General features: G+C 48.6%; 1 protein-coding gene across 1 annotated transcript; it reads right to left on the reverse strand.

Annotated features, from left to right (window-relative positions):
* Positions 1–6,161: 6,161 nt before the first annotated feature.
* Positions 6,162–25,247, reverse strand: LOC145349462 (cyclic nucleotide-gated channel alpha-4-like). The gene is made up of 4 exons (XM_080198009.1): positions 25,144–25,247; positions 16,005–16,111; positions 10,856–11,851; positions 6,162–7,407 (listed from the first exon to the last, which is right to left on the reverse strand). The coding sequence occupies exons 1-4, from the start codon at positions 25,218–25,220 to the stop codon at positions 7,007–7,009; spliced, it is 1,581 nt and encodes a 526-aa protein (XP_080054135.1). The 5' UTR covers positions 25,221–25,247; the 3' UTR covers positions 6,162–7,006.
* Between the last annotated feature and the right edge of the window lie 275 nt (positions 25,248–25,522).

Here is a 25,522-nt window from a genome sequence, read left to right on the forward strand (position 1 = left end):
GTAAATACTGACACACTCCCCAGAGACCCCCTGTAAATACTGACACACTCCCCAGAGACCCCCTGTAAATACTGACACACTCCCCGGGGACCCCTCTGTAAATACTGACACACTCCCCAGGGACCCCTCTGTAAATACTGACACACTCCCTGGGGACCCCCTGTAAATACTGACACACTCCCCAGAGACCCCCTGTAAATACTGACACACTCCCCAGGGACCCCCCTGTAAATACTGACACACTCCCCGGGGACCCCCTGTAAATACTGACACACTCCCCGGGGACCCCCTGTAAATACTGACACACTCCCCAGAGACCCCCCGTAAATACTGACACACTCCCCAGGGACCCCCTGTAAATACTGACACACTCCCCGGGGACCCCCTGTAAATACTGACACACTCCCCCTGGGGACCCCCTGTAAATACTGACACACACCCCCCAGAGACCCCCCTGTAAATACTGACACACTCCCCGGGGACCCCCTGTAAACACTGACACACTCCCTGGGGACCCCTCTGTAAATACTGACACACTCCCCGGGGACCCCCCTGTAAATACTGACACACTCCCCAGAGACCCCCCGTAAACACTGACACACTCCCCGGGGACCCCCTGTAAATACTGACACACTCCCCGGGGACCCCCTGTAAATACTGACACACTCCCCAGAGACCCCCCGTAAATACTGACACACTCCCCGGGGACCCCCTGTAAATACTGACACACTCCCCGGGGACCCCCTGTAAATACTGACACACTCCCCCCCCCGGGGACCCCCTGTAAATACTGACACACTCCCCAGAGACCCCCTGTAAATACTGACACACTCCCCAGGGACCCCCTGTAAATACTGACACACTCCCCGGGGACCCCCTGTAAACACTGACACACTCCCCGGGGACCCCCCTGTAAATACTGACACACTCCCCCCCTGGGGGCCCCCTGTAAATACTGACACACTCCCCCCGGGGACCCCCTGTAAATACTGACACACTCCCCCGCCGGGGACCCCCTGTAAATACTGACACACTCCCCGGGGACCCCCTGTAAATACTGACACACTCCCCGGGGACCCCCTGTAAATACTGACACACTCCCCCCCCGGGGGCCCCCTGTAAATACTGACACACTCCCCGGGGACCCCCTGTAAATACTGACACACTCCCCCCGGGGACCCCCTGTAAATACTGACACACTCCCCCCGGGGACCCCCTGTAAATACTGACACACTCCCCGGGGACCCCCTGTAAATACTGACACACTCCCCCCGGGGACCCCCTGTAAATACTGACACACTCCCCAGGGACCCCCTGTAAATACTGACACACTCCCCGGGGACCCCCTGTAAATACTGACACACTCCCCCAGGGACCCCCTGTAAATACTGACACACTCCCCGGGGACCCCCTGTAAATACTGACACACTCCCCGGGGACCCCCTGTAAATACTGACACACTCCCCCTGGGGACCCCTCTGTAAATACTGACACACTCCCCGGGGACCCCCTGTAAATACTGACACACTCCCTGGGGACCCCCTGTAAATACTGACACACTCCCCGGGGACCCCCTGTAAATACTGACACACTCCCCCCCCCCCGGGGGCCCCCTGTAAACACTGACACACTCCCCGGGGACCCCCTGTAAATACTGACACACTCCCCCAGGGACCCCCTGTAAATACTGACACACTCCCCGGGGACTCCCTGTAAATACTGACACACTCCCCGGGGACCCCCTGTAAATACTGACACACTCCCCCTGGGGACCCCTCTGTAAATACTGACACACTCCCCGGGGACCCCCTGTAAATACTGACACACTCCACGGGGACCCCCTGTAAATACTGACACACTCCCCCCCCGGGGGCCCCCTGTAAATACTGACACACTCCCCGGGGACCCCCTGTAAATACTGACACACTCCCCGTGGACCCCCTGTAAATACTGACACACTCCCTGGGGACCCCCTGTAAATACTGACACACTCCCCAGGGACCCCCTGTAAATACTGACACACTCCCTGGGGACCCCCTGTAAATACTGACACACTCCCTGGGGACCCCCTGTAAATACTGACACACTCCCCCCCCCGGGGACCCCCTGTAAATACTGACACACTCCCCGTGGACCCCCTGTAAATACTGACACACTCCCTGGGGACCCCCTGTAAATACTGACACACTCCCCGGGGACCCCCTGTAAATACTGACACACTCCCCCCCCGGGGACCCCCTGTAAATACTGACACACTCCCTGGGGACCCCCTGTAAATACTGACACACTCCCCAGGGACCCCCTGTAAATACTGACACACTCCCCCCCCGGGGACCCCCTGTAAATACTGACACACTCCCCAGGGACCCCCTGTAAATACTGACACACTCCCCCCCTGGGGACCCCCTGTAAATACTGACACACTCCCTGGGGACCCCCTGTAAATACTGACACACTCCCTGGGGACCCCCTGTAAATACTGACACACTCCCCAGGGACCCCCTGTAAATACTGACACACTCCCCCCCAGGGACCCCCTGTAAATACTGACACACTCCCCCCCCGGGGACCCCCTGTAAATACTGACACACTCCCCAGGGACCCCCTGTAAATACTGACACACTCCCCCCCCGGGGACCCCCTGTAAATACTGACACATTCCCCCCCCGGGGACCCCCTGTAAATACTGACACACTCCCCCCCCGGGGACCCCCTGTAAATACTGACACACTCCCTGGGGACCCCCTGTAAATACTGACATGTTCCCCAGGATTCCCTGCACGGTGACTGCTGTGGATACGTGGAAATTGTAGGTCTCCGTCTCTCCGACTCAATCTGTTTTCAAACAAAGAACAAAGAATAAGGAACAGTACAGCACAGGAAACAGGCCCTTCGGTCCTCCAAGCCTGTGCCACTCATTGGTCCAACTAGACCATTCTTCTGTATCCCCCCGTTCCCAGTCTGCTCATGTGACTATCCAGATAAATCTGAACCGATCCCAGCGTGTCCGCCTCCACCACCCAGTGCATTTCAGGCCCCCACCACCCTCTGTGTAAAATACGTCCCTCTGATATCTGAGTTAAACCTCACCCCCCTCACCTTGAACCTGTGACCCCTCGTGTTTGTCACCTCCGACCTGGGAAAAAGCTTCCCACTGTTCACCCTATCTATAGCCCTCATAATTTTATACACTTCTATTAGGTCTCCCCTCATTCTCTGTCTTTCCAGGGAGAACAACCCCAGTTTACCCAATCTCTCCTCATAGCTAAGACCCACCATACCAGGCAACATCCTGGTAAACCTTTTCTGTACTCTCTCCAAAGCCTCCACGTTCTTCTGGTAGTACGGCGACCAGAAATGGACGCAGTACTCCAAATGTGGCCTAACCAACGTTCTATACAGCTGTAACATCAGACTCCAGTTTTTATCCTCTATACCCCATCCTATAAAGGCAAACATGCCATATGCCTTCTTCACCACCTTCTCCACCTGTGCTGCCACCTTTAAGGATGTATGGACTTGCACGCCCAGGTCCCTCTGTGCGTCTATACTTTTGATGGTTCTGCCATTTATTGTACAGCTCCCCCCTACATTAGTACTACTAAAATGCATCACTTTGCATTTATCTGGATTAAATTCCATGTGCCATTTCTTCGCCCAATTTTTCAGCCTATCTATATCCTGCTCTATTCCTTGACAATGTTCATAGCTATCCGCAAGTCCAGCCATCTTCGTGTCATCCACAAACTTACTGATCACTCCAGTTACACCTTCTTCCAAATCATTTATATATATCACAAATAGCAGAGGTCCCAGTACAGAGCCCTGCGGAACACCACTGGTCACAGACCTCCAGCTGGAAAAAGACCCTTCCACTACTACCCTCTGTCTCCTGTAGCCAAAAGTCTGACAACACCAGGTTTTAGTCCAACCTATTTATTTGATAATATACTCACAAGCTTTCAGGGTTAGCCCCTTAGTCAGGTGACGAAGGGGCTAACCCCAAAAGCTTGTGAGTATATTATCAAATAAATAGGTTGACTAAAACCTGGTGTTGTCAGACTTTTCACTGTGTTTACGCCAGTCCAACACCGGCATACCCACATCCTGTAGCCAAGCCAGTTCTCTACCCATCTAGCCACCTCTCCTTTTATCCCATGAGATTTAACCTTTTGCACCAAACTGCCATGAGGGCCTTTGTCAAACACTTTACTAAAATCCATATAGATGACATCCACAGCTCTACCCTCGTCAACCATTTTTGTCACCTCCTCAAAAAACTCCACCAAATTTATGAGGCATGACCTCCCTCGTACAAAACCATGCTGTCTACCACTAATGAGATTATTCAGTTCTAAATGCGCATACATCCTATCTCTAAGAATCCTCTCTAACAATTTCCCTACCATGGACGTCAAGCTCACCAGCCTATAGTTACCCGGGTTATCCTTGCTACCCTTCTTAAATAACGGTACCACATTTGCTATCCTCTAATCCTAAGGGACCTCTTCTGTGTCCAATGAAGAGACAAAGATTTCCGTCAGAGGCCCAGCAATTTCATCTCTTGTCTCCCTGAGCAGTCAGGGATAGACTGCCTAGGATAAAGGGGAGTATTTTTTCCTGGGCTTGTAACAATGTAAACTAGAATAGTGAGCTCAATCAGAATGAGAGCAGGGAGAGCAGTAATCACTCAAACATTGGATCCCTGTTCAATCCGGCCTCTCCACTGGTCAAAGAGCTTGAGTAGGTGATTGACACTGAGCTAGTGACCAGCACCCAGGGCATGTTAGTAATGCCCAGGCAGAGGGGTGGTGTGCTGTCCTGCTGCAGTGTCACAGAGAGACTCACAGTCACTCACTACCACACTGCTTTCCCAAGGTGCAGGAAAAGGACATCAACACTCTCCGTATCATTTGTTTATCCACTGTGTAGGGTTAGAAACCCGTTCTCAACTCTCACTTACTGTAAACTTCCTGTCACAAACCATGCAAATAAAGAACAAAGAAAATTCCAGCACAGGAACAGGCCCTTCGGCCCCTCCAAGCCTGCACCGACCATGCTGTCAGACTGAACTAAAACCCCCTCCCCTTCCGGGGACCATATCCCTCTATTCCCATCCTATTCATGTATTTGTCCAGACGCCACTTAAAACTCACTATCGTATCCGCTTCCACTCCCTCCCCCGGCAGCGAGTTCCAGGCACCCACCACCCTCTGTGTAAAAAATCTGCCTCGTACATCTCCTTTAAACCTTGCCCCTCACACCTTAAACCTGTGCCCCCTAGTAATCGACTCTTCCACCCTGGGAAAAAGCTTCTGACTATCCACTCTGTCCATGCCCCTCATAATCTTGTAGACTTCTATCAGGTGTCCCCTCAACCTCCAAGTTTCTGCAACCTCTCTTCATAGCTAATGCCCTCCATACCAGGGCAACATCCTGGTAAATCTTTTCTGTCCCCTCTCCAAAGCCTCCACATCCTTCTGGTAGTGTGGTGACCAGAATTGAACACTATATTCCAAGTGTAGCCTAACTAAGGTTCTATAAAGCTGCAACATGACTTGCCAATTTTTAAACTCAATACCCCGGCTGATGAAGGCAAGTGTGCCGTATGCCTTCTTGACTACCTTGTCCACCTGCGTTGCCACTTTCAGTGACCTGTGTACCTATACACCCAGATCCCTCTGCCTATCAATACTCTTAAGGGTTCTGCCATTTACTGTATATTTCCTATCTGTATTAAACCTTCCAAAATGCATTTTCCAGATTAAACTCCATCTGCCATCTCTCTGCCCAAGTCCCCAACCAATCTATATCCTGCGTTAGTCTTCATCACTATCTGCAAATCCACCAATCTTTGTGTCATCTGCAAACTTACTTTTCCACCCAGTTATATTTTCCTCTAAATCATTTATATAAATTACAAACAGCAAAGGTCCCAGCACTGATCCCTGAGGAACACCATTTGTCACAGCCCTCCATTCAGAAACAGACATTACCTGTGAAAGTGTCACACCCAGAAACAGCAGTGAGTGTCGGTGCTGGGTTTTATTTTGGGATGGATGCGGAGTCACATTAAACCACCTGTGAGAATAAACAGCCCAGTCGCGTGTACCAATTACTGAAGACTGTTAATTAAACAAAAGAAGAGACAAATACACAGCACTTGGACTCTAACTCTCAAAGACAATTAAATATAAATCACTAAACACACACACCATTTATATGGAAATGACCCCTTGTTCCAAAGTGACACCTGAACTCTGTAAGACTTTCCCATTTCCCAAACAACATCCAAATTAAGTAAATCTATAAGTCAAATCCATCTTATAGTTGCCCCAAAATACAAGGCAGATGATTGTGGAAAATGCCTTTCCCTGCTCCAGTGAAGATATTTAAACTGCCTTAAGGAACTTTGCTGCACTATCTTGGTTCAAAGACACCTTAGATGTTAAAATGGTCTCTGAGCTGTAAATCCGATCTCTCCAGTTCAATTCACGATGCTTTCTCGGCTGTGAGATGTTAAACTAAGCTGTCTGCTTTCGCAGCTGCTGCCAATTTTATCTTGATTCCTCTCTGATTTTCCCCTTTATGTATTTGGGCCATCTGCACCTCTCACATTTCGTCACCCTCAAAATGAGTATCTGTATACTCTGACAGATCTCAGTACTCCACATAAACTGTTTCCTAATGGTAGTGATCCACCTGATTCTATCTGGATGTCTGCTAATCTCATTACTGGGAAATGCTGGTTTCTGTTGTCACTAGGCAGATGTATTACATTGTCCTGTTGAGTTACTTAAAGCATTCTTCTAAATTTTAATTTTCAATAAACCGTCTTAAAATTATAAAATCTGACTGCCTGTTTAGGAATCTGTGGCCCCAAATCCTGAAATATTACACATGGGACGGGGTCTGTCCCTCAAACTGGGCCTGGGATTGGACCTGGGACCTGGGCTCTGATTTTTGCCCCATGGGGTTCGGTCCTGGGTCTCGGTCCAGTGTTAGGTCAACCTGTGACCCTTCGTATCCCCTCAATCTCTGAGTCCTCAGCAAACTCCAGCCACCCACTCAACTCAGTTTCCAGACTGTTAAGACGGAAGTTGATCTTTCTGACACTGGATTCCATCTCTGCGACCAGGCGAGCACATCTGGTTTGCAGTGAGTCAAGGGCCGATTCCAGGCGCTCCAGCTGGCCCATCAGGTCACGATTTTCCAATCCCGGGTTTCCTACAGTCTCATCCAACATTCCCAACTTCATCAACATCTGGCGGCCCTTCCCCTCGAGCACACTCTGCGCCTCCGGAAACTCCATCAGTACCTCGGACAGATCGTCCTTTCCCAGAGCAAAGAGATCGGAGTATCCAATACTCCGAATATTCGCCGTCCTCCGGTTTCCACATTTACTGCCTTCAGAGCAAAAGGAGACAAATTATCAAATCAGCAAAGGACACACTTGCCAAGATTCAAATAACTTCAACGACTGACCCTCTGACAGTGCGGCGCTCCCTCAGCACTGACCCTCTGACAGTGCGGCACCCCCTCAGCACTGACCCTCTGACAGTGCGGCGCTCCCTCAGCACTGACCCTCTGACAGTGCGGCACCCCCTCAGCACTGACCCTCTGACAGTGCGGCACCCCCTCAGCACTGACCCTCTGACAGTGCGGCACCCCCTCAGCACTGACCCTCTGACAGTGCGGCGCTCCCTCAGCACTGACCCTCTGACAGTGCGGCACCCCCTCAGCACTGACCCTCTGACAGTGCGGCACCCCCTCAGCACTGACCCTCTGACAGTGCGGCGCTCCCTCAGCACTGACCCTCTGACAGTGCGGCGCTCCCTCAGCACTGACCCTCTGACAGTGCGGCGCTCCCTCAGCACTGACCCTCTGACAGTGCGGCACCCCCTCAGCACTGACCCTCTGACAGTGCGGCACCCCCTCAGTACTGACCCTCTGACAGTGCGACACTCCCTCAGCACTGACCCTCTGACAGTGCGGCACTCCCTCAGCACTGACCCTCTGACAGTGCGGCACTCCCTCAGCACTGACCCTCTGACAGTGCGACACTCCCTCAGCTCTGACCCCCAGTGTACACTGGGATTGATTGTGTGGAAGCTGTGATGAGGTTTTGGGGGTCGGTGAGGGGGGAGCGGATGCGGGCGGGGGGCAGGTGGGGGAGTGTCAGTTACTACAGTCTTGGGATTTGAGTTAATTGACCAAACACTTGGGAAAATGATCAGTTGGTGATTTGAATCTTGAATACACTGCCTGGAATGGTGACTGCTTTCCAATGGGAGATAAATATTTGAATTGGAGTAAAATTGCAGGAGAGTGTGTGGCCAATTGGATCAGCTGGTGACAGAGATCGCTCTGGCAACAACCTTACTAAGGTACACATTAGGAGCAGGAGGAGGCCACTCGGCCCCTCGAGCCTACTCCCCCACTCAATACAATGATTAATCTGACTTCAAACCCACATTCCTGCTATCCCCCCGATAACCTTTCACCCACGATAACCTTTCACCCCATCGTGAATCAGGAATCTATCTCGCTCTGCCTTCAAAATATTCAGACTTGGCTCCCACTGCCTTTTGAGAAGTTTACTCTCTGAGATCTGGAGAGCGCTGAGTGTTTGGTGAGTGAGAAATTCTCAATCTCTTTCTGGAAATCTAATTCTGTTTGCAGCATTTAATTGAAATCGCCTGTTTGAATTGGAAATGCTGTCCTTCACTGGTGGGAGGCAACGATCAGAATGGGAGTGAATTTTATATTCAGTTTCAGGGAGTGAAGAGTGGGTCCACGACTAGTATCTCAAACATAAATACAGCAATAACATGACGGTGAAAGCAGAGCTGAAGTGAACTGATAAATTACAAAAAGGGAAATATCAGCAGAGATGCAGTGACCGACATTTAAAGGGATATTTCAGAAATCACAGAATAGAAACATTCCAGTGAGAAAAAAACATTCCAAAGGGAGGACTCACCTCCCATGGTTAAAAAAAATAAAAATAGTTTCACACCTGAAGATAAAGCATATCATTCACAAAGAGGAGTGGAATGTTGGACGGAATATAGAATATATAAAAACATGAATGTATGAAAATAAGAACTCGGAGCAGTCGGAGGCCATTCAGCCCCTCCAGCCCGCTCTGCTGTTCAGTATGAACAGTAACAAGTCTCTCAACGCCAGGTTAAAGTTCAACAGGTTTATTTGTTAGCACAAGCCACTAATTTTCAGACCGCTCGCCCCAAAACCAGTAGCTCGCACTACCAAATAAACCTGCTGGACTTTAACCTGGTGTTGTGAGACTTCTCACTGTGTTTCCCCCAATCCAACACCGGCATCTCCACATCATTCAATACGATCATCGCCGATCTCATCTCAGCCTCAACTCCACTTTCCTGCCCGTTCACCATCGCCCTCCGACCCCATTTCTAATTAAAAAACTATCCACTTCTTCCTTCAATTTACTCCAATCCCGGCATCCACCGCGCTCTGGGGCAGTGAATTCCACCCTTTGAGAGAAGTAACTTCTCTTCATCTCTGTTTTAAATCTGTCACCCCTTATCCTAAAACTATGACCTCTTGTCCCAGATTGCCCCCACATGAGGAAACATCCTCTCCACGTCTGCTTTGTCCGTCTCCGTTATCATCTTGTACACCTCAATTAGATCTCCTCCCATTCTTAAACTCCAGGGAGTATCGGCCTAAACTGCCCAATCTCTCTTCATAAAACAAACCCCTCATCTCTGGTCTCAATCGAGTGAATCTCCTCTGAACTGCCTCCAATGCAACTCCATCCCTCCTCAAGTAAGGAGACTGAAACTGTCTACAATATTCTAAGTGCAGTCTCACTGATGTTTTGTACAGGAGCAGCAACACTTCACTACTTTTATATTCTATTCCTTTAACAATAGATGCCAAGATTCTGTTTACCTTCCTTATTACCTGCAATGGATTAATCAGATGGAAACATTAGAATATAAGAGAAAGCAAACCAGAAATGTAAAGACAGAAGCAAAAGTTTCTATAAATACTTAAATACAGAAGTAGTTCACAAAGTGAGTGTTGGTTCTATCGGGAGTGAGTGTGGAGAATCGATGTGACACGGTGGCACAGCGGTTAGCATTGCTGTCTCACAGCACCAGGGGCCCGGGTTCAATTCCGGCCTTGGGTCGCTGTCTATGTGGAGACTGCACATTCTCCCCGTGTCTACGCCCACAGTCTGAAAGACATGCTGGTTACGCTGATTGGCCGTGCTAAATTATCGCTTAGTGACAGGGGGTCTCGCTAGGGTAAATATGTGGGGCTAGAGGGATGGGGGCTGGGTGGGATCGTGGTCAGTGCAGACCTGATGGGCCAAATGGCCTCCTTCTGATGATGGAAAGCATGAAGATGGCAGATGGATTGAGCAGGTTTGTTACGTCAGCCTCCACCACAGAGGATACGTCCCAGAAATAACTGTGAATCAGGGAAGGGAATGTAGGGAGGGACTCAGGAGAATTCCAGTCACCAGGGAAGTGGTTCTGAGCACATTGTTGGAGTTTCGGACTGACAAGTTCCCCGGTCTGGATGGTTTCACCCGAGTCTGAAAGGAAATAGTTGATGCATTGCTTCTGATCTTCCAAATTATCCAGTGCTGGGGAAGGATTCCATTAAATTGGGAAGTGGTGAATGTAACTGTTATTGAAATAGAGAGGGAGACTGAGTCACAACGGGCTGTGTGTCTCTCTCTGTATTTCCCCCGATACTCAATCTCTGGAGTAGGTTTGAACCTGGGAAGTTGTTGTGACCTGGGAAGGTGGGAGGTGCGGGGGGTCTGAGTTAAACAGTGCGGATCTGCAGAGTGTTATACCTGCAATGTTGAGAATGCTGATTTCTCCAAAATAGTTCCCAACCCCAAGGACGGCCAACTGAGTCACCCCATCATCAGCAACCACTGCGAGACGGCCATCCTGTACAATGTACATCTCTCTGCCCACATCACCCTTACGGCACACATAATCACCAGGGCTGTAAACCTGAGGCTGCAGTTTTAATACCAGCTGCTGCAACATGCCAAGCTCACAGGATTGGAAGAGTTGGACTTTCCTGAGGGTCTGGAGATGGACACTGACCGCCACCTCCATTCGAAGCCTGTCCGGGAGCTTCTGCAGAATCTCCTTCTCGTTGGTCACCTTCTTATAGAGACGCAGGTGCTGTGACCACTTGACCACTCGTTCCTGCAGTTTCTGATCCACACGCTGAGTCCGTAGATAGTCACTTATCAGCTGGTGGTTCGGGAAGGCACCGCGGGCTGACTTTTCCAGGTTCGATACGATGGATTCCATATTCCCCACAACACTCGCAAACACCAGTACAGCGATGAGCAAATCTACCATCACAAACAGGTATTCCTCCTCTCGCACAGGGATTGGGGTGTTTCCGATGGTGCTGAGGATCAAGGTGGAAATGTAGAAGCTGTAGAGATACTGGTGGCTCAAGCGGGCATTATCAGGGTCCGAGATATTGGGGTACACCCAAGCGTCCCGGCCAAATCCAATGTTCCTGGACAGGATGAAGTAAGCACAGGCGTTCCAATGGATACTCAGCACCATGAATACTAGGATGCGGATGACCCGGAATATATTGGGGTAAGAAGCCCGTGTCTCTAACCGTTGGAGGAACTCGGAGAGAGTCTGTACCTGGAGGAGTCTGTTGAGTCTGGCAGCTGGAGTGTGGACACCGAAATGCAGATACAGGAAATCGGTGGGGACGAGAGAAATCAAATCAAGCTTGAAACAGTGACTCCGAGCGTACACTGCTGCAATTTTCCAACGGTCAGTAACCAGCAAACCCTGGTCCAGAAAACCTGGGAGAGAGAAATCGCAGACTTACTCCCACACTGAGCAAAGATATGTCCCAAACACACAACATATCAACACCCACAGGCCATTCTGTCCTTCCAGACAGCAGTGCCATTCAATAAGTTCTGATTGGACTCTCCACGTCCCACCTATCCCCATAGAAATCATCACAGAATCTCCAGATTGCAGAAGGAGGCCATTCAGCCCATCGGGTCTGCACTGACTACAATCCCACCCAGGCCCTATCCACATAATCCCCAATATTTACCTCACTAATCCCTCTAATCCACACATCCCAGGATACAAAGGGGCAATTTTAGCATGGCCAATCCACCTGACACACACATCTTTGGACTGTAGGAGGAAACCAGAGCACCCGGAGGAAACCCACGCAGACACGGGGAGAATGTGCAAACTCCGCACAGACAGTGACCCGAGGCTGGAATTGAACCCAGGTCCCTGGCGCTGTGAGGCAGCAGTGTTAAACACTGTCTGCCCTGCCACCTGTAAACACACAACACATCAATTACAGAACATAAGAAGGCCACTCAGCCCTTCCAGACAGCAGTGCCATTCGATAAGATCTGATTGGACTCTCCACATTCCGCCTGTCCCCACATATGAACATCAATATAAAACCCTGTTTCCAGCATCCTCAATACTTCCTCACATTGCCCTCTTTTAATAAACTTCAGATAATCCAAAGCTCTGCTCCCCTTTATCCAAACACACACCAAATTCACCCCCATACTCACTGACCCACTTTAACCCAGGTTCAGCACCACCGTAATTTTAAAATTCTCATTCTTGTTTTCAATTTCCTTCATGATATCAGGCCTCCCTATCTCTGCAATCTCCTCCAGCCCCCTCTCAGATCTCTCTGCTCCTCACCTTCTGGTCTCCTGAATATTCAGTTTTAGTCACTCCAACATAATGTCAGGAAGCAGAAGCAGTTTATATTGTTGTATATTGGAAATTGGATATTGTCTATATCTGTATGTGCACGGTGGCACAGTGATTAGCACTGCTGCCTCACACTGCCAGGGACCTGGGTTCAATTCCAGCCTCGGTCAGTATCTATGTGGAGTCTGCATGTTCTCCCCGTGTCTGCATGGGTTTCCTCCAGGTGCTCTGGTTTTCTCCCACAGTCCAAAGGTGTGCATGGATTGCTATGCTATATTGTCCCTTCATCTCCATGGATATGTAGGTTAGGGGAATAAGCAGGGTAAGTGTGTGGGGTTATGGGGTTGGGGTGGGCCTGGGGAAGATGCTCTGTTGAAGGTTCAATGGGCGAAATGGCCTCTTTCTGCACTGTAGAGATTCTTTGATTCTAAGTGAGATTAGTTCAGTGTAAGAAAGGATCAAACTTCAGTTAATGCCGTGTTAAAGAAAGATGTTTGCAATGCAAGGAGCTTGGTTACATTTTAAAATGAGTTTGTATTGTGCTTAGAGAGAGTTTATAACGTGAAAAGTAAACAAGGGCTTGGAGAAAGAACAAGTGGTTGCTTAGCAACCATGGGCCAACTTGAGCGAAAAGACCCTGACTGGAATCTAACCTCCGTTCACACCAGCAGGATTTCCCCAGCTCGCCACAATGAACGGAGATTTGCCTGAGCACCACGTTCTCTGACCTTGCTGCAGTGGGAACATGGTGTGAACGGCAGGTAAGATCACACCACTTGTGTTTGTAGCTTAACTGGACCCAAGCAGAAAGAGACCAGCAACTAAGAACATAAGAACATAAGAAATAGGAGCAGGAGTAGGCCATCTAGCCCTTCGAGCCTGCCCCGCCATTCAATAAGATCATGGCTGATCTGAAGTGGATCAGTTCCACTTTCCCGCTTTCTCCCCATAACCCTTAACTCCCTTGTCTATCAAAAACCTATCTACCCGTGACTTAAATATATTTAGCGAGGCAGCCTCCACCACTTCAATAGGCAGAGAATTCCAGAGATTCACCACCCTTTGAGTGAAGAAGTTCCTCCTCAACTCTGATCTAAACTGCACCCTCCTTTATCTTGAGGCTGTGCCCCCTAGTCCTGCTGACCTTTCTAAGCGGGAAGAATCTCTCTACCTCTACCCTATCCATCCCTGCGAATGGGATGCTGGCCTTCATAGCTAGGGGGATTGAATATAAAAGTAGGGAGGTCTTGCTGCGGCTGTATAGGGCACTGGTGAGGCCACAGCTGGAGTACTGTGTGCAGTTTTGATCGCCGTATACGCGATCAAAGGATATTTTATATTATATTACGCAAGGATATTTTGGCCTTGGAGGGAGTGCAGAGGAGGTTTACTAGGCTGATACCGGAGTTGAGGGGGTTGAGCTATGAGGAGAGGCTGAATAAACTAGGCTTGTACTCGTTAGAGTTTAGAAGAATGAGGGGAGATCTCATTGAGACGTATAAGATGATGAATGGGATGGATAGGATAGAGGTGGAGAGACTCTTCCCGCTCAAAAAAGACAGTAGGACTAGGGGGCACAGCCTCAAGATAAAGGGGGGGCGGTTTCGAACGGAGTTGAGGAGGAACTTCTTCACTCAAAGGGTGGTGAATCTCTGGAATTCTCTGCCCGTTGAAGTGGTGGAGGCTGCCTCGCTAAATATTTTTAAGACGCGGGTTGATGGGTTTTTGATAAGAGAGGGGATTAAGGGTTATGGGGAGAGGGCAGGAAAGTGGAACTGAGCAGTGACAGATCAGCCATGATCTTATTGAATGGCAGGGCAGGCTCGAAGGGCTAGATGGCCTACTCCTGTTCCTATTTCTTATGTTCTTATGTTCTCCTCCGTGAAGACCGAGGCAAAAAACTTACTTAAGGCCTCAGCCATTTCCTCATCTCCCACCACTAAATCCCCCCTCTTATCCTCTAAGAGTCCAACATTCACTCTAGAGAGAGAACAGATCCCTCAGCTATGGCAAGAGAACAAATCCCAGAACCGATAGTTCATCCAACAACTAGACAGTAAAGAGAATTTTCCCGGGATATTGAAGTAAAAAGGAAAACAGGAGCTAGAATTTGAGCAGGGTGCTGTCACTGGAATTATAGATGGAACTGGAAAAGTCAGACTAGGTGAAATCGGTGAGAGAAGTCCAGGGATCTGAAGCAATTGTTAGGTTGGTTTCTTCATTCCAGCCTTTGAAGCATCAGCAGTCAATGGGAATGAGTATCTGAGAGATTGTGAGGAAGCTTGAATGCACCTGGTAATCCAAGACAAAGGAGAGTTGGAAATCCTGGAGGTGGATCCTTGCTGAAAATAGTTGAGGGAAGGTATTGTTTGAAAGAAGATTCAAAGATGTGGCTTTTTTGAGAGTGAAGTTTGGAAACATTTACATGACAATTATTTGTGGTAAATTTGCAGAGAAATCCATTAAAGTTCAATTGGGTGACACAGGTTTCCGTGCTGGTTTCAGAATGGGGTGTGTTGGTCACAGTTAGCCTGTGGGTTTACAGGGGCTGAGTGTTTACTGAGAATCTTATAGCATAAGATATATTTATAGCCAGTGTTACCTTTAAACTCAACATACGCACATGGAGATAAGTCAGAATGAAGGAGCATTGTATTATAGTCTAACTTTTCATGTTTAATAAATGCTTTTTTTGTTGTTAAAAGCTAATTGGCTGGACTGTGGCTCTGTTCTTCCATATTCTCTAAAAAAAAGTTACATTCTTTTGAGACAGGGTTCCGTTCTGGGATCTTCCTGTGCAATATTGACACCAATTGGGATTGTAGAGATTGGCTTTAGCTATCTGGGCGCTAAGTTCTGAAATTCCTCTCAGAGCTCTTCCTGACTTCACTTCCTCACTGAAAATCTCCCTCTTTGACCAAGTTTATTAGTTTCCAGGGGTGACGTATCTCTCTCTCTCTCTGTCTGGCCTGATGTCAGTTGTTATCTGATGCTCCTGTGAGTTACAGCGTTAACGTGTGACATAATACAGGTTGTTATTGAAGGAAGGAAGCAGATTGTCAGGAGTTGGAATCGATATTTAATCCACTCACACCCCCCTCCCTCTCCCCTTCCCTCTTTCCCCTCCGCCCTCCTCCTCCCCCTGCCCCCTCCCCCCTCTTCCTCCCCCTTTCCCCCACCCCCACCCCCACCATTCCCCGTGGTCCCAGCTCCCTGAGGTGTTACAGTTTGAACTGTACCTGTGCACTCACTCACCTGTGTTGAACCGAACCAGCAAATTGAGCAGATGGGTGAGATCCGAGAGGTAATCGAGTGTAAACCAGAGCAACAGGTAATTGTACTGAAGATCAGTAAAACTGCACCTGACAAATAAAATAACCAAAAGGAGTAAAAGGTTTTGTGGAAAACCAAGAAGGAGATTTACAAATGGACAGAGTGAAATCTTGAGGAGTTCTAATGAATATTTTGCACCAAGGAATTCCTGGGAAGAGTTTGTTCTGAATCACTGGAATTCTGAGTCACTTGTCCATCAAGGTGCCTCACACTTTGATTCCCCACACCCGAGGCTGAGAAGGAAAGAAGCAAACCCTCCTCTCGGGACCCCGTTACCGCCTGGGGCACCCAGCCCCCTCTTCCCAAAGGCCTGTGGGTCAGACACAGTAAGAAGTCTGACAACACCAGGTTAAAGCCCAACAAGTTTATTTGATAGTAAACCCACTAGCTTTCGGGGTCTGCCCCTTCGTTAGGTGAGTGGGGAGTTCTGATCACAAACAGGGCATATAAAGGCACACACTCAGTTTATAGAATACTGATTAGAATTCGAGTCTTTACAGCTAATCAAGTCTTAAAGGTGCAGACGATGTGAGTGGAGAGAGCAATGAGGAGCCCTGGCACAAACCTGCCAATAAGTAGACGTCATCCCCAAACTGCGAGACTCCCAACAAGGAACAAAGGAAATAATTTCACCAAAATCCCAGTGAAAGGGACGGTGGCTGAGACATTGGACAGGTTAAAAGTTGATAAGGGGGAGGTTTGGAAATGCTGTCTGGATTGAAAGTTGATAAGGTGCCAGGAGTGGATGAGCTGCACCCGAGAACACTGCAGCAAGTGAGAGTGGAAATTGCAGCGACGCTGGCTATCATTGTCCAGTCTCCCTTAGACACAGGGGGAATGCCAGAGGGCTGGAGATTTACCATACCCTTGTTTAAAAAGGGGTGTACAGGGAACAACCGGAACAGTGATGAGCACTGCTGTCTCACAGCGCCAGGGACCTGGGTTCAATTTCAGGCTCTCTGTGCGGAGTCTGCACATTCTCCCCTTGTCTGCGTGGGCTTCCTCTGGGTGCTCCGGTTTCCTCCCACAGTCCGAAAGGTGGTTTAGGTTGATTGGCCGTGCTAGATTGCCCCTTAATGTCGGGGGTTTAGGGGGTAAAATCCTTGGGGTTAGGGGGATAGGGCCTGGGTGGGATTGTTATCAGTGCAGATTTGATGGGCTGAATGGCCTCCTCCTGAACTGCAGGGAATCTATGTACTACAGGCCATTTAAACTTGGAAGTGGAGAAGCTTCTTGAAATAATTTGGAACAAAATTAATAATCACTTGGGCACAGGAACAGAATGAGGCCACTCGGCCCATCGAGTCTGCTCTGCCATTCAATCATGGCTGATATTTTCCTCATCCCCCCCATTCTCCTGCCTTTCCCCGTAACCCCTGATCCCCTTATTAATCAGGAACCTATCTATCTCTGTCTTAAAGACACTCAACGACCCGACCTCCACACCCTTCTGCGACAAAGAGTTCCACAGATTCCCCACTCTCTGGCTGAAAAGGATATACAGCACACAAACAGGCCATTCGGCCCAATGAGTTGATGCTGTGATTACGCTCTGCTCAAGCCTCCTCCCTCCTTATCTAAATCTATCATCAAAGAACGAAGAAAATTCCACCACAGGAACAGGCCCTTCGGCCCCTCCAAGTCTGCACTGACCATGCTGCCCGACTGAACTAAAACCCCCTACCCTTCCGGGGACCATATCCCTCTATTCCCATCCTATTCATGGATTTGTCACAACGCCCCTTAAAAATCACTACCGTATCCGCTTCCACTCCCTCCCCCACCAGCGAGTTCCAGGCACCCACCACCCTCTGTGTAAAAAATCTGCCTCGTACATCTCCTTTAAACCTTGCCCCTCACACCTTAAACCTGTGCCCCCGAGTAATTGACTCTTCCACCCTGGGAAAAAGTTTCTGACTATCCACTCTGTCCTTGCCCCTCATAATCTTGTAGACTTCTATCAGGTCTCCCCTCAATCTCTGTCGCTCCAGTGAGAACAAACCAAGTTTCTCCAACCTCTCATAAGAACATAAGAAATAGGAGCAGGAGTAGGCCATCTAGCCCTTCGAGCCTGCCCCGCCATTCAATAAGATCATGGCTGATCTGAAGTGGATCAGTTCCACTTTCCCGCCCTCTCCCCATAACCCTTAATCCCCTCTCTTATCAAAAACCCATCAACCCGCATCTTAAAAATATTTAGCGAGGCAGCCTCCACCACTTCAACGGGCAGAGAATTCCAGAGATTCACCACCCTTTGAGTGAAGAAGTTCCTCCTCAACTCCGTTCTAAACTGCACCCCGCTTACCTTGAGGCTGTGCCCTCTAGTCCTACTGTCCTTTCTGAGCGGGAAGAACCTCTCCACCTCTATCCTATCCATCCCTCCATCATCTTATACGTCTCAATGAGATGTCCCCTCATTCTTCTAAACTCTAATGAGTACAAGCCCAGTCTATTCAGCCTCTCTTCATAGCTCAACCCCCTCAGCCTAGTGAACCTCCTCTGCACTCCCTCCAAGGCCAAAATATCCTTGCGCAAGTGCGGTGACCAAAACTGCGCACAGTACTCCAGCTGCGGCCTCACCAGTGCCCTGTACAGTTGCAGCAAGACCTCCCTACTTTTATATTCAATCCCCCTCGCTATGAAGGCCAGCATCCCATTCGCCTTCCTGACCACCTGCTGCACCTGTAGGCTGGGTTTTTATGACTCATACACAAGGACCCCCAGGTCCCTCTGCACCGTAGCATGCTGCAGCTTTTCGCCCTGTAAGTAGTAGTCCTTCCTACTATTATTCCTACCAAAGTGGATAACCTCACACTTGCTAACATTGTATTCCATCTGCCAGGTCCTCGCCCATTCGCTTAGCCTATCTAGATCCCTCTGCAGACTTTCCACACCCTCCGCATAATTTGCTGTTCCACTTATCTTGGTGTCATCAGCAAATTTCGACACCTTACACTCGGCTCCCTCCTCCAGATCATCTATATAAATGGTAAAAAGCTGAGGCCCCAGCACTGATCCCTGGGGCACTCCACTAGTCACCAACCACCAGTCCGAATAGCACCCATTGACCCCCACTCTCTGCCTCCTGTTTGACAGCCAATCCCCTATCCACGCCAACACCCTACCCTCAATTCCATGCCCCCTGACCTTCTGTAACAACCTTTTGTGCGGCACCTTATCAAACGCCTTCTGAAAATCAAGAAACACCACATCCACCGGTTCCCCTCTATCCACCGCACTAGACACATCCTCATAGAATTCCAATAAATTCGTCAGACACGACTTCCCCTTAACGAATCCGTGCTGCGTCTGCTCTATCAAACAATTCTTCTCAAGATGCCTCGCTATTTCCTCTTTGATGACAGATTCAAGCATTTTTCCTACAACAGACGTTAAACTAACCGGCCTATAATTCCCTGCCTTTTGCCTGCTATCCTTTTCAAACAGCGGCGTAACATTAGCCATTTTCCAATCTTCCGGCACTTCCCCGGAATCCAACGAAGTTTGGAAAATTATCACTAAGGCATCCACTATCACCTCCGCCATTTCCTTCAGAACCCTTGGATGCATTCCATCCGGTCCTGGGGACTTGTCCACAATCAGTCCCTCCAGTCTGGCGAGCACCGCCTCTCTAGTAACAATGATCTCATTCAGGCCCTCCACTCCTACCATCTTTCCATCGTTAACACCCGGCAAATTATTCACGTCCTCCTCCGTGAAGACTGAAACAAAAAAGTTATTCAAGGCCTCAGCCATTTCCTCATCCCCCACCACTAAGTCCCCCCTCTCATCCTCCAAGGGTCCAACATTCCTCATAGCTAATGTCCTCCATACCAGGCAACATCCTGGTAAATCTTTTCTGTACCGTCTCCAAAGCCTCCACATCCTTCTGGTAGTGTGGTGACCAGAATTGAACACTATATTCCAAGTGTGGCCTCACTAAGGTTCTACAAAGCGTCAACATGACTTTCCAATTTTTAAACTCAGTCCCCCGGCTGATGAAGGCAAGCATGCCGTATGCCTTCTTGACTACCTTCTCCATCTGCATTGCCACTTTCAGTGACCTGTGTACCTGTACACCCAGATCCCTCTGCCTATCAATACTCTCAGGGTTCTGCCCTGTTCCCTTTTCCCTGAACAGCACTGATACTTATTCTTACCATTCTGAGTAAAGAACTTGTCCTGAATTCTCGATTGGATTTCCCTGTGATTATTTCACAATGATGGCCCCTACTTCACAAGGGGAAACTTTCTCTCTTCATCCAAACCTTTCAGAATTTTAAATCCTTCCACCCGGGCCACTCCTCTTTATTTGAATATAAAGGGACCCAGTCTATCCACCCTTTCCTGATGTTTATACCTGGTGCTGTCCTTGTAAATCTTCTCTGCACCCTCCATAAGTGCCTCGATTTCCTTTTTATCATCTGGTTAGTAGAACCTCACCCAGTTCTCGAAATCTGGCCCAATGAAAGGTTGACACAGGTTTAGTCCAACTCCCTACTTTTCAAATCCCTCCCTGTGGAAGTCAAGTCCGGCTTGTTTTTCGTTACGGTGTTAACCTGCGACGCTATGTTTAGTGATTGGTGTATTTGGAAATGGAGATTCTGCCCCACCCAGACTCAAATTCTCCAAGTTACCAGTGACCCTCCCTATTCCTCCGATCAGAATAAACCTCCTCACATTTATCTGTGTTCGCTTTCAAATGGAAACTGGATAATTATCTGGAGTGAAAACTCTTGCAGAGTTACAGAAAGAGAGCAGAGTATCACTGGGTGAGTTTCTCTTGTAGGGAGCTGGTATACACACGATGGGCTGAATGGCCTTATTCTGTACTATGATTATTCAATGATTCTGCAATCCTCTTCTACCCAAAGCAAAGTGTTCACCTTCAGGTCTTTTCCAATTCCTGTTCAAAACTCTTATTTTCTCTTTCAAGCGGCAGATTCCAAATCGCAGCAACTCTGTAAAAAACCCTACTTACCTCCCTCTCGCCATTTATCCTAAATCTGAGTCTTTTGTTAGCAACTGGAAGCTGTTTCTCCGATCCTGCATCAATTTGAAGACTCCTTTTAACTCTCTTCTTCTCTGCTCGCAGGAGAAGAACCAATAAAGCTTCCCCAGACTCCGTGTACCTGAATCTCCGTGTGCCTGAATCTCCGTGTATCTGAATCTCCGTGTACCTGAATCTCCGTGTACCTGAATCTCCGTGTGCCTGAATCTCCGTGTGCCTGAATCTCCGTGTATCTGAATCTCCGTGTACCTGAATCTCCGTGTACCTGAATCTCCGTGTACCTGAATCTCCGTGTGCCTGAATCTCCGTGTGCCTGAATCTCCGTGTATCTGAATCTCCGTGTACCTGAATCCCCGTGTGCCTGAATCTCCATGTATCTGAATCTCCATGTACTTGAAACTCCGTGTATCTGAATCTCCGTGTGCCTGAATCTCCGTGTACCTGAATCCCCGTGTGCCTGAAACTCCGTGTATCTGAATCTCCGTGTACCTGAATCTCCGTGTGCCTGAATCTCCGTGTATCTGAATCTCCATGTACTTGAAACTCCGTGTGCCTGAATCTCCGTGTGCCTGAATCTCCGTGTACCTGAATCTCCGTGTGCCTGAATCTCCGTGTATCTGAATCTCCATGTACCTGAATCCCCGTGTGCCTGAATCTCCGTGTATCTGAATCTCCATGTACTTGAAACTCCGTGTACCTGAATCTCCGTGTGCCTGAATCTCCATGTATCTGAATCTCCATGTACTTGAAACTCCGTGTATCTGAATCTCCGTGTGCCTGAATCTCCGTGTGCCTGAATCTCCGTGTGCCTGAATCTCCGTGTGCCTGAATCTCCATGTATCTGAATCTCCATGTACTTGAAACTCCGTGTATCTGAATCTCCATGTGCCTGAATCTCCGTGTACCTGAATCCCCGTGTGCCTGAAACTCCGTGTATCTGAATCTCCATGTACCTGAATCCCCGTGTGCCTGAATCTCCGTGTATCTGAATCTCCATGTACTTGAAACTCCGTGTATCTGAATCTCCGTGTGCCTGAATCTCCATGTATCTGAATCTCCATGTACTTGAAACTCCGTGTATCTGAATCTCCGTGTGCCTGAATCTCCGTGTACCTGAATCTCCGTGTGCCTGAATCTCCGTGTGCCTGAATCTCCGAGTGCCTGAATCTCCGTGTACCTGAATCTCCGTGTACCTGAATCTCCGTGTGCCTGAATCTCCGTGTACCTGAATCTCCATGTATCTGAATCTCCGTGTATCTGAATCTCCGTGTGCCTGAATCTCTGTGTGCCTGAATCTCCGTGTACCTGAATCTCCATGTATCTGAATCTCCGTGTACCTGAATCTCCGTGTACCTGAATCTCCGTGTGCCTGAATCTCCGTGTACCTGAATCTCCGTGTGCCTGAATCTCCGTGTGCATAGAACATAGAACATTACAATGCAGAACAGGCCCTTCGGCCCACGATGTTGCGCCGACCAGTTAAAAAACAATGACCCTCTAACCTAAACCAAACCCTTACCATCCATAAACCTATCCACGGATCTCTTAAACGCCCCCAAACTAGGCGCATTTACAACTGCAGCAGGCAGGGCATTCCAATCCCTCACCACCCTCTGGGTAAAGAACCTACCCATGACATCCGTCCTATAACTACCACCCCTTAATTTAAAGCTATGCCCCCTCGTGCTAGCTTTCTCCATCCGAGGAAAAAGGCTATCACTGTCCACCCTATCCAAACCTCTAATCATCTTATATGTTTCAATAAGGTCCCCTCTTAGCCGCCTTCTTTCTAACGAAAACAACCTCAAATCCCTCAGTCTCTCCTCATAGGACCTTCCCTCCATACCAGGCAACATCCTGGTAAACCTCCTCTGCACCCTCTCCAAAGCCTCCACATCCTTCCTATAATGTGGGGACCAGAACTGTACACAATACTCCAAGTGTGGCCGCACCAGAGTTTTGTACAGTTGCAACATGACGCTGCGGCTCCTAAATTCAATCCCCCTACCAATAAACGCCAAGACACCGTATGCCTTCCTAACAACCCTATCTACTTGATTCCCAGCTTTCAGGGATCTATGTACACATACACCTAGATCCCTCTGTTCATCCACACTATTCAGAGTCCTACCATTAGCCCTATACTCAACACATCTGTTATTCCTACCAAAGTGAATTACCTCACACTTCTCCGCATTAAACTCCATCCGCCACCTCTCGGCCCAGCTCTGCAACCTGTCCAAGTCTTCCTGCAAACTATGACACCCTTCCTCACAATCTACCACACCTCCGACTTTGGTGTCATCAGCAAATTTACTAATCCACCCAACTATACCCTCATCCAGATCATTAATAAAAATTACAAACAGCAGTGGCCCCAAAACAGATCCCTGAGGCACACCACTCGTAACTGAACTCCATGATGAATATTTACCATAACTACCACCCTCTGTCTCCTATCTGCTAGCCAATTCCTGATCTAATTTCCTAGATTACTCTCAATCCCATACATTGCATTTTCTGCAGAAGCCTACCATAGTGAACCTTATCAAACGCCTTACTAAAGTCCATATATACCACATCAACTGACTTACCCCCATCCACCTCTTTGGTCACTTTCTCAAAAAACTCAATAAGGTTAGTAAGGCACGACCTACCCGCTACAAAACCATGCTGACTATCTCCAATCAATTCATTACTCTCCAAATAACTATAAATCCTATCCCTAATAATTTTTTCTAAAACCTTGCCCACAACAGAAGTGAGACTCACCGGTCTATAATTCCCGGGGAAGTCTCTGTTCCCCTTCTTAAACAATGGGACAACATTCGCTAACCTCCAATCTTCTGGCACTATACCAGTGACCAACGACGACCTGAAGATCAGAGCCAGAGGCTCTGCAATCTCCTCTCTTGCCTCCCAGAGAATCCTAGGGTAAATCCCGTCCAGCCCAGGGGACTTATCTATTTTCAAACCCTCAAGAATATCTAGCACATCCTCCCTATCAACTGCAATACAGTCCAGTTTACAACCCTGTAACCCAGTGTTCTCCACAGCTACATTTATGTCCCCCTGCGTGAATACCGAAGAGAAATATTGGTTCAATGCCTCTCCAATCTCTTCCGGTTCCACACATATCCTCCCAATGCTGTCTCTAACTGGCCCTAATCTTGCCCTAACCAATCTTCTGTTCTTAACATACCTATAGAACGCCTTAGGATTCTCCTTAATCCTATCAGCCAAAGTCTTCTCATGTCTTCTTTTAGCCCTTCTTAACTCCGTGTGCCTGAATCTCCGTGTGCCTGAATCTCCGTGTGCCTGAATCTCCGTGTACCTGAATCTCCGTGTGCCTGAATCTCCGTGTACCTGAATCTCCGTGTACCTGAATTTCCGTGTGCCTGAATCTCCGTGTGCCTTAATCTCCGTGTATCTGAATCTCCGTGTATCTGAATCTCCGTGTACCTGAATCTCCCTGTGCCTGAATCTCCGTGTGCCTGAATCTCCGTGTACCTGAATCTCCGTGTCTCTGAATCTCCGTGTACCTGAATCTCCGTGTACCTGAATCTCCGTGTACCTGAATCTCCGTGTATCTGAATCTCCGTGTATCTGAATCTCTGTGTACCTATCTCCGTGTACCTGAATCTCCGTGTACCTGAATCTCCGAGTGCACCTGAATCTCCGTGTACCTGAATCTCCGTGTACCTGAATCTCCGTGTACCTGAATCTCCGTGTATCTGAATCTCCGTGTATCTGAATCTCCGTGTACCTATCTCCGTGTACCTGAATCTCCGTGTACCTGAATCTCCGAGTGCACCTGAATCTCCGTGTACCTGAATCTCCGTGTACCTGAATCTCCGTGTACCTGAATCTCCGTGTGCCTGAATGTTCAAGTATCTAAACTCTTTCAATCCTGAAATAATTTGTGTAAAACTCCCTTCCCAAGGCCGTGACCTCCACCCTAAAGAGTTGTAGCCACAAAGGGACATGGTGGAGCTGGGGCCTAACCTCAGCCTGTGTTCTCTATTGCTGCACAGTGTGGGAGACTCTCACCTGCTGACCAGGATGGTCCAGTTGTACATGACAGGGATGGTGGATACACTCAGCCATCGGAAATACCAATCCCCCATCGGGTCCAGGATCCACCGTGAGGCAGTTCTGTGAGGGAGTAACAACAATCACCTGAAATACAGTCACTATACACACCGGTTAGTGCGATATATCACCAAGTGGAACGGTAGAAGGTGGTCATGTCACCACCATAGTAAAATGCAGATGAAAATTAGAGACACGAGGAATGAACCTGCCACATAGTCGGGAAATTTAAATTCAGGATTGCTTTTCAGTGAGCACCTATCACTCATTCCCAAAAATATCGATATAACGGGCAAAACAACAATCTCTACGACATGGAGAGAGAATGCTGATTGGC

Source organism: Carcharhinus amblyrhynchos, chromosome 10 (genome assembly GCF_965287045.1).
Source record: "Carcharhinus amblyrhynchos chromosome 10, sCarAmb.v2.hapA, whole genome shotgun sequence".
Lineage (NCBI taxonomy): Eukaryota > Metazoa > Chordata > Chondrichthyes > Carcharhiniformes > Carcharhinidae > Carcharhinus > Carcharhinus amblyrhynchos.